Source organism: Haplochromis burtoni, unplaced genomic scaffold, assembly GCF_018398535.1.
Source record: "Haplochromis burtoni strain Fernald_Lab_line unplaced genomic scaffold, NCSU_Asbu1 Contig_2, whole genome shotgun sequence".
NCBI classification, from domain to species: Eukaryota; Metazoa; Chordata; class Actinopteri; order Cichliformes; family Cichlidae; genus Haplochromis; species Haplochromis burtoni.
Window position 1 is genome coordinate 5,753,202 of NW_024582363.1, and position 9,230 is coordinate 5,762,431.

The 9,230-nt window shown below is 37.8% G+C and overlaps 1 protein-coding gene across 1 annotated transcript in view; it reads left to right on the forward strand.

Moving 5' to 3' along the window:
* Positions 1-2,736: 2,736 nt before the first annotated feature.
* rec114 (REC114 meiotic recombination protein) overlaps positions 2,737-9,230 on the forward strand; it is a 10,249-nt gene continuing 3,755 nt past the window's right edge. Inside the window, exons 1-2 of the mRNA XM_005912911.3 lie at positions 2,737-3,030; positions 7,299-7,388. Coding sequence (XP_005912973.1) covers positions 2,947-3,030; positions 7,299-7,388 — 174 coding nt within the window. The 5' untranslated portion in view covers positions 2,737-2,946. The remainder of the gene's footprint in view (positions 3,031-7,298; positions 7,389-9,230) is intronic.

The following is a 9,230-nucleotide window of genomic DNA, read 5'->3' on the forward strand; positions in this document are numbered from 1 at the left end:
TTTTTGTGTTCCGTTTTGTGTGTGTTTTCCTTTTTTCTGTCTCATTTCATTCATTTTCAGTGCCTGCAGGACAAGTATGACAGTTTCATTGCAAGGACATCTTTCGCTCATGTCTTCGGTACAGCTTTACAAAAGCTACATTGTTACTGTAATAGCTTAAACAAACCCAGGATAGCTGTGTGCAGCATCCTTACAAAAGCCTTTTAAAGCTAAAGCAAATTTTATCAGCAATATTTTGTAGATGATTAAAACATTAATTAAACAAGCCTTTTTTCACTATTAACAAATTATCTTATCTTGTGTCACTTCCCCAATGTCTAAACTGAGAAACATCAATGCCAGCAGTTTCTGAAGAAAGGTTATATATTCAAATTTAGACAAAAAACTTTTATCAACTATTCTAGTGGATATTGCAGAACTGCAGACACTGAAAAATAGAAGGCAATTTGCTAATGCAAAACAGCCACATTATAATTTATGGAATCTCTTTTACTATGTTGGATTTACATAATGTAACTTCCAATACCCAAAATAAATAAATAAATAAAATAAAATGAAATGAATCCTAGCCACAAATACCTACAGCATTTGGTGAAAGCCCCCCTAATTGACACACTAATACAAAGCAGTGCCTTTCTACAATTCTATTAACAAGACCATTTACTAGGTCACTATTTTTTAAGAACTTTAACTTTCAAAAATCCTCCATATTGGAACAATTATGTCCTTTGAATAATAATGGCTGTGAGTTATATGGGTTGCAAATTAATTACCCAACTTAACTAAAAATGCAAGAAAATGCAAAGATAAATAATACAATTTGTAGCAAACAAAAGAATAAATTATCAATTTGTAAAGTGTGTAAGAAACGCTTCCCTCTACATCTGTGATGTCAAACTTCCCGCCGACCCAATGGGTGGGTTTGCAAACTGTGAAAATTACAGAGCAGGTACAATTCTGGACTTTTCACTGCTTTTTGTCCTTAAGAATAAATCACATCATGAAAGACTGAACTGATGATTTCATCTGAGTCATTTCATCTGAAATAGTTTTACAGCTTCCTGACTGATAAAGACAAAGACGACAAACACAAACCATTAAATAAAAGAAAAGGATTTCCATTAAATGACAGAAAAGTTCTTTTTATTATTATTGATGAACAACGACTTCCTTTTTGATTTTCTGTGAAGTAACATTAGAACAAAGTCCAAGTTTGTTGTCACTTTCTTTACAAATTTTACAGTTTTATTTCTTAAAAGCTGGGCAGTGCAGTGGTTACCACTGTTGTTTCACAGCAAGAAGGTTGTGAGTTTAACTGCACAAGAGCCTTTCTGTGTGGAGTTTGCATGTTCTCCATGTGTTTGTGCTGGTTCTCTTGGGTATCCTGCTTCCTCCAATAGTCCAACTGTATGTAATTTGTTGGGTTAGGTTAATTACTTATTCTAAATTGCCTATAGGTGTAAGTGTGAATGGTTGTCTGTCTCTCTCTCTGTGTCAGATTGGCAACTGTCCCCAACACTCCTCTATGATAGCTGGGACAGGCTCCAGCCTGAAGAGAATGGATGGATAGATTTCTTAAGAGTGCAAGTCCATTAACTCATGCTGATGGATTCATTGATGTAGTACAGCACAATTTTTTGTAATTATATTTGACTCACTGAAAGAGGTAAAACACATCAGGTGGTTTGTAGGTAGGTGTTTATTTTATAGATATTAGGTAAAGTTCAAGCCGGCCCACTTAAGCTCAAATGGGGCTGTGGCCCAAAACTAAGAGTTTGGCACCCCTTCTTTACACACCGACTCTAGGGGAGAACTTAAATCTACCACAACCTGTCTGCATTACTTAGAACTCTAAATATTTTTAAATAATGCAATATTTGCAATAATACAAATCTTATTAACCCTACCTGTGTTTTTCATCTTCTGTCTCACATCATACCTTAGCTTGGGTGTGGTCACTGGTGTATGCAGATATTTGAGTCTGTATATATACTTTTGACCCTGTGTAAATGAGAGAAAATCCAAACTAAACTCTTGTGTAACCAAATCCTGTCTTTTAAGGTAATTAAAGATGCATGCTGTACAATCATTGCTCCCAGGAAAAAGAGCAGTTCAAAGGAATCATTAAACACCCATAATTACCATGACACACATGGCTATGATCAGTGTTTGTAAACTTCTAAACACAACTGTATCTATATATCTAAGAGACACAAACTGTGAGTTACTTTCAAGCTAGGATGGCCATTTTGAAATTCTGCTCTGAGAACAGAAAACAAAATTAAAATAGAAACTGCTGTTGTCTTAATGTGTAGTCCAGTAGGACATATTGCCAGCTCTTATCCCAGTGAACAATGTCACTGAGCCAGCATTCAACAATACTGGAGCACTTGAACTAATGCATTATAGTTAGTATTTAGCTATCATTATAACCACACATTTAACTATTAATAATGGAACATTTCAGCAGTTCAGTCCACCTGCATCTGAAACTGGAGTCACACTCCTACTGTACACCCATACAGCATCAAGTGTTCCAAACTTGCTGGGTCACATGTGGAGACATGAGCCAGCTTCCTGCTGAGGAAGTGATGCTGAACCTTGGGTTTGTAACATACACTGTCACATGTTTCAGAACAGCTCCCTGCAAACCCACATTTTCTTACCACTGTATATATTGCACTGTAATACTGACATTACACAAGTATTGGGCAAAGGTTTGGGGCAAAGTGTTTTAAAGTAATCCAAATCAGCACTGAGTGTCATGTCTCTTTAATGTTACTGTCACCTCTGACTATTTAAAAAAAAAAGCCTCTCAGTTGACGCTGACGTTAATTTTCGCGCGCGGTCCATGTTTCGTTCAGGCTCTTCTGCTGGCACTGGATTCTGCTATAGCTGGTTGGATTTGACAGAAAATATCAAAACAAAACTACTCCGCTGCTGGAAATGATCTCCACTCGTATTTGGAAGTTAAAACGCTATGGGCGTTTCATCCCTGACTCCAAGGAAACAGGTGTAACACCGTGGAAGGTAACTGACCTTCATTTACGTATTACTAAAAAACCTTGCCCTAGCTAGCCAAACTTTCCTAAGCTAGCCTAGCTGTATTAGCTTTCTGCCTGACAATAACTTTAGTCAGTGCAGCGTATTGGCCAAATACACACACGAATAAAAAAACGTACTTAATATATTGTTCATTAGGATTTTTATTTAGAACCCACCTCCTAGTTAAGGAAACGTGTCTAATTTTGTGACTCATAAAGAGTAGCTTTCCCTTAGCACCATAACTGTTGATGAAACCCCAGAGTGGTGTTAATTATCTCTAATAACAACCATTTACTACAAACATTTTAAGTTATCTGCCAGCCTTAGTTAAGCTATAGTATAATACCTATTTTTTTGGGGGGGTATTGTTAATTTTTAATATTTGCGGGACATGTTTCAGATAGTCTGACAAACTTTAGTATTAGACAGAGGTAACCAGAGTAAATAGGAAATGCAGTTTTTAAATAATGATTTAATTTTTAAGCTGAATTCAATTACACTAGCCAGGTCTGATTACTGTCTGATTACTGTCAGACTTGCTGAATAAAAAAAAATTAGACTTAAATAGAACCTGTCTGAAAAAGTGAAGCAGGCTGAAAGATCTTAAAAAGCCACACATCATGCCACAATCTAAAGATACTCCAGAGTAAATGAGAAACAAAATCATTGACATCCATAAGTCTGAAAAGTATTAAAAAGCTTTTTCTTTTTTTTCTTTTCTTTTTTGCCTGTCCCGTTTGGCTCTTTTGCCATCAGAATTGTTGTCTAAAGGCAAAGAAAGATGCCCAACGGATTTACTTTACCAAATTGACCATCCCAGCCTTGCCGTAATGGTCCATTTGATTCACCTTTTATTGTTTATTTTATTTTCACTTACTGAATACGGGACAGACTTGACTGGGGGAAAGAAGGGGAGAAAGAAAGAGGGAAAGAGAAACAGCTGAGAAGAGGGACGGGGGAGAAGGGCAAAAACAAAAACCAACAGAACGGGCAGAAAGAAAAAAAAATGCATATATCAATCACCTGGATCACCTGCTGAGAAAGAAAAAAGAAAACAAGCAGAAGAGAACAAGAGTAATAGAATAAACAACATCACAATGATATATGGGAATATGACAGTAAATACTAAATATTAAACATTATTGTGCAGCACATAAGATCAACAGAACACAGTGTGCTTTGAGGTAGGAGCCAAAAAGGGTGTAGTTTGTGGGTGTGATCACCCGTGTGTACACCTGTGAGCATGGACGCGCTTGTTTTTTTAAAAGGTTCCTTCATGTAATGATCTGCTAGAGGGTGTGGGGGGGCCACAGCCCCGTCCTCCAGGGCATGAAGCAGGTATGGAGGAGATCAAAACTCCAGACATCCAGAGGCCCCCAGAACACAAGAGACCAAGGAAGACCAACAGAGGGGCAGCCGCGCCACTGTCCCAGAAAGAGCTGAGGAGAGTCCCAGATGAGGGCTCACTCAGCAGCCGCGGAGCAGAAGCCAGGGGGAGTTGCAGTGACGCGCCCGTGAGCTCCGCCGGCAGCCAGCTGTGCCTGAGTGACCGAGCCCCAGGCCGAGAGGCCGGGGGCACCCCACCTCCGAAGTGGCCCGAGCGAGCCCCAGGCTCCAGGCCCCGATAAGCGGCCGCCAAGGAGTGAGCCGGTGTGTACCTGGACGCCCATCCCCAGACACAAAGAACCACCAACGCACCGATGTCTGAGGGAGTCCGCCACTGGCAGGGGAAGTGGTGGTAGGGGGAGATAGGCCTCCAAACCTTGGAGGGCCTGAGATGTCCCCAGAGAGGTGGCGTCTGATACCCAACCTGACATATAGACACAGACATACAGGCACACACAGATACAAACATCCATTCCCACCCTCATGCTCTCATATGCACTTACTCCACACTCAACCAACGTGGAGACAGACATAAAGAGACGCTGTACACACGATCACACTCCCCAAGCGTACTCTACGAACCGGGTCTAGGTACCCTTGCCCCTGGAGGGGGAACTGCACCCAGACCCAGGTGGTGTTTTCTAAGGTTGTGGTACTCTAGCAAACCACAGTGAGAGTCATTATCCACAATTGTTGGGCTACCAAAATGACTCCAAGAGTGCACTGAAGACTCATCCAGGTCAGAAAAGAACCCATAAGAACATCTAAAGAACTGCAGGCTTCACTTACCGTAGTTAAGCTTCCAAGGTGGAAAAAAAAATCACTGCGGACCATAAAGACCATAAAGGCTCGTCTAGTTGATGGAACCATGAATTCTGTTTTCTACCAGAAACCCCTCGGTCCATCAGTTTGTGCCCTGAAGCTCAAGGGCACTTGGGTTATGCAGCAGGACAATGGTCCGAAACACACCAGCAAGTTTACCACTGAATGGCTTTGGAGTGGGCTTGTCAGAATCCAGATTTAGATTTGATTCAGATGCATAAATGCATAAAAAATGACATTGGAGGGTTTTTCCTGGTTTATAAAATTACTATTTAAAAAGTATGTCTTGCATTTTCTCTGGTTATGTTTTTCTAATATTAAAATGTCTTTGAATACCTGAAACATGTCAGTGTGACAAACACTAAGTAAATAAATATCTGGAGGTGGGAAAAAATACTTTTTAACAGCATTGTATATACTAACATGAATTTATGGATAAATATATTTTTTTTGTTTTGTATGAATATAAATGAGATTACATATTTGAAAAAGCAACTTTGAAAAGTTTTTATATACTGCTTTGATTTAGGGCTCTGTACATATTTTACATAGTCGACCATCAAAGATCTTTTTTGAACTAGGGAAAAAAATGATTTACAGTATTTGGCTTTCCACTTTATAGCAGATGGAATATGTGCTGACTGGGAGCACCTTTGTTTGATGGTTTACTTAGTTCTTCCCTAATTTAAATTCAGTTTTGATATTCATATAATTGTGTGGTATAAAAACTTAGTCACATGTCCTTCAAGACATAAAATCAGATCTATGGGAACAGATTAAAAATAGAACAATAACTTAACTCAAAGTTCCTTTCCTTAATTTCTATGAGTTGCAGCATAAAACAACATTAAAACTACCTTCATTATGCTATCTAGTAGCAGGAGGTACTTTGGGTTACGTCTTGCAGTGCTGAGGCACAGAGACACTACAACTGCACCATATCTTACATTAATTTTCTTTTTGCTCTAATGTTGTCTCTGTAGGAATATAGACATATTAGCCGCAACATTAAAATCAGTGTTTCTGCAAGGAAACAAGGGGTGCTGCAATTCATGGATGTTACTTGACAGGAACCACCTACCGAAAGACCAAGCAACCCCTCTTGGCAATAGACCCTCCTGTTTGCAGCCTGGCAGTGCCTATTGCCACACTCCAAAAACTGCTGAAGAAGAACTCAAGGAGCATAACTAATAGCCCAAGGCATTGACCCAGACTCCAGACTCTCCAGATTCCCAATCAAATAGAGCATGTACTTGGGCTGTTTATGCTTTCGGTATTAAACATGAAAATGAAGTAACAAACAGCTGATGGTAGAAAAAGCCTATTTATTTAGATAATTACTGCATTTTTAAAAATAATTCTATTCAAAGTATAAAAGTATTTCACTGGTTGTACCTACTGGTTGTATAATTATCTTTTTGTTTCTGTTTCTGTTTCTGCATTTGTTTTTGTTTTTTCATGTTTGAAAAACTCCATTCCTTGTGCTGTTTTCTTTCATTAACTGCACCAGACTCTAGATGGCAAGCTAGAGCTGTGTATTTCTTAATGACACCAATGAATGAAACCAAAGTACATCTATATCATAGGGCAGCTCAGAGACATTGAGTCAAAGCATGTTATTTAAACTGAGCTAAGTTGCATTTACATTTATCACACAAGATTGCAATTGCAAATTGTAAAATTCAGTGAAAAGGCAAGTTGTGAACATTGAATTACAAGAGTTTATCTGACTAACTTTATAATAATAATAAGCTATTCCAGATACTCATGAGCCATATTGGGTAGTGCATCTCTTTTAAGAACATTTTTAATTTTCATGAAATTGTATTAGGTACACATACCTTTGGGCTGTTGAACCAAGACTTAAAATGTAGCAGAAACAAAAAACATTACTGTCATTGTTATATTAATAAGCTACATTATTTATCTTAATCAGTAAAAAAAAACAATGTTATTGATTTTAAAAAAAGCATCCTTTAGAAATGCATATATCTAGTTACTTCTAGGAAAAGCAATGACTAATTCAATATTTTTCTCTTCATCAGGTACTTGAGGCAAAGGACAACAAACCTGAAATTGTCCTCACAATTGTGGAATCTGGACACTTGCTGGTCTTGCAGGGACAAGAAAGCTTGGTAAGTAGAGTAGGTTACTGTTTTTTTCTCATAGATTTCTCTGTGTGAACACAACATACAACAAAGATTACACATTAGTTTTTAGATCCCGGTACACCATATATTTTGTGGTTGTGATTCATAATTGGTTGAAATAAAATAATTTAAAAAATCAGATATGTCTAATAAAAAAAAAAGGTTTGAATTTTGACTTCCTTTAAATTTTTTCCCCTAAAGAATTAAGACTTTGGTTGTGTTCAAATAGTGTTTTATCTGGAAGATTTCTTATCACAGATTAAAATATACTAAATGAGAGAAAATGTAATCTGCTTGTGTTGTTTATTGTGTTGTTTGCATGTTTAAATATGCTAGTTCTCGTTTAGCAACTAATGTTTATTGTGGTGTACCTTTTTATCAAATTATGTTAATCAAAAAATGATTACACTTACAGTTGTTGAAATTATAGTTGTTTGTATTAGATCACAGCTTATTTATTTGTTGTTTGTCCTACCCCCAAATTATTGCAAGGATGCAAGCATGTTAACACAAATGTCTAATCAGCTAATTGCATGGTAGCAACTCATCACATTTAGGCCTGTGATGGTCAATCAATAGTCAATGGTCTATTAACCTGCTGAAGTTCAAGCCATACATCAGAATGGGGAAGAAAGCAGATTTAAGTTACTTTGGTGTTAGATGGGTTGGACTTAGTATTTAAGAAACTGCTGCTAGGATTTTCTAATATGACCATCTCTAAGGCTTGCAGAAAATGGTGTGAAAAGAGGAAGTATCCAGTTAGTGGCAGTTCTCTGGGCATAAATGCCAACCAAAGTGTGCTCCAAAGTGTCTCTGAATACACAACACATAAACCTTGAAGTAGATAGCAGCAGCAGAAGACCACACTAGTTGCCACTCCCATCAGCTTAGAACAGGAAACTGAGGCTACAGTCCACACAAACTCACCAAAATTGGACATTAGAAGATCGAAAAAATGTTTCCTAGTCTGATGACTCTTGAATTCTTCCACAATATTTAGATGGGAGGGTCATAATTTGGCATAAAACAACATGAAAACATGGATCTATCTTCTGGGTCAATAAACGTTTAACATATTTTCAGGCGAGAATGTAGCTGTGTAAACTTCAAATATTTGCTCAATTTATCAAGACACCACATATTTTCAAAAGCGCTCCGACATTTTCGGAGACGTCTGTTACCCACCAGCTCGATAGCTAGCCGGGGTTCAAGGCTCACTAGAGCCGGTAAGAACACTGGACTCCTGGCAAATTGTTTTCAAACCTACCGCCGTCTTTTGCTACTCAGGTTAAACATGATATATAAGTCACTTAGATAACTTAAAAATGTTATTGTTTGGCTTTTTTTTTTAGTATTTTATTTGTTCCTGAGTAAATCGGTTTGGCTGAGATTAAAGTTACAGTTTTTACACAGCTGAATAATCGTCAAGCAGACAACTGATTATCAGAAGTGTGAGATGCTCGAGAATATACTCTGGTGTCCTGTTATATTTTAGATAGCAAGGAGCAGACGGCTGAGTTTATTAAACTCCACCAAAACAGTCTGCAGATTTCATTAAAATTTAATAAACTATCATCTTGTCTTCATTTTTAGTTAGCACATACCTTAAACACTTAAAGCTGTAAGCTAATGGTAGTTATATAAGAGCAGATGCATGCTGGTGCAATAAGCGTTACGTTTTACTTCCAATGGATGCATGATCTGATTAGTCGACTAATTGCAAAAATAATCAGTGACTAGTCGACTATCAAAATAATGGTTTGTGGCAGCCCTACAGTGTACCTACATATATTCTCTGGTGGCTGCTTCCAGCATGACGATGTTTGC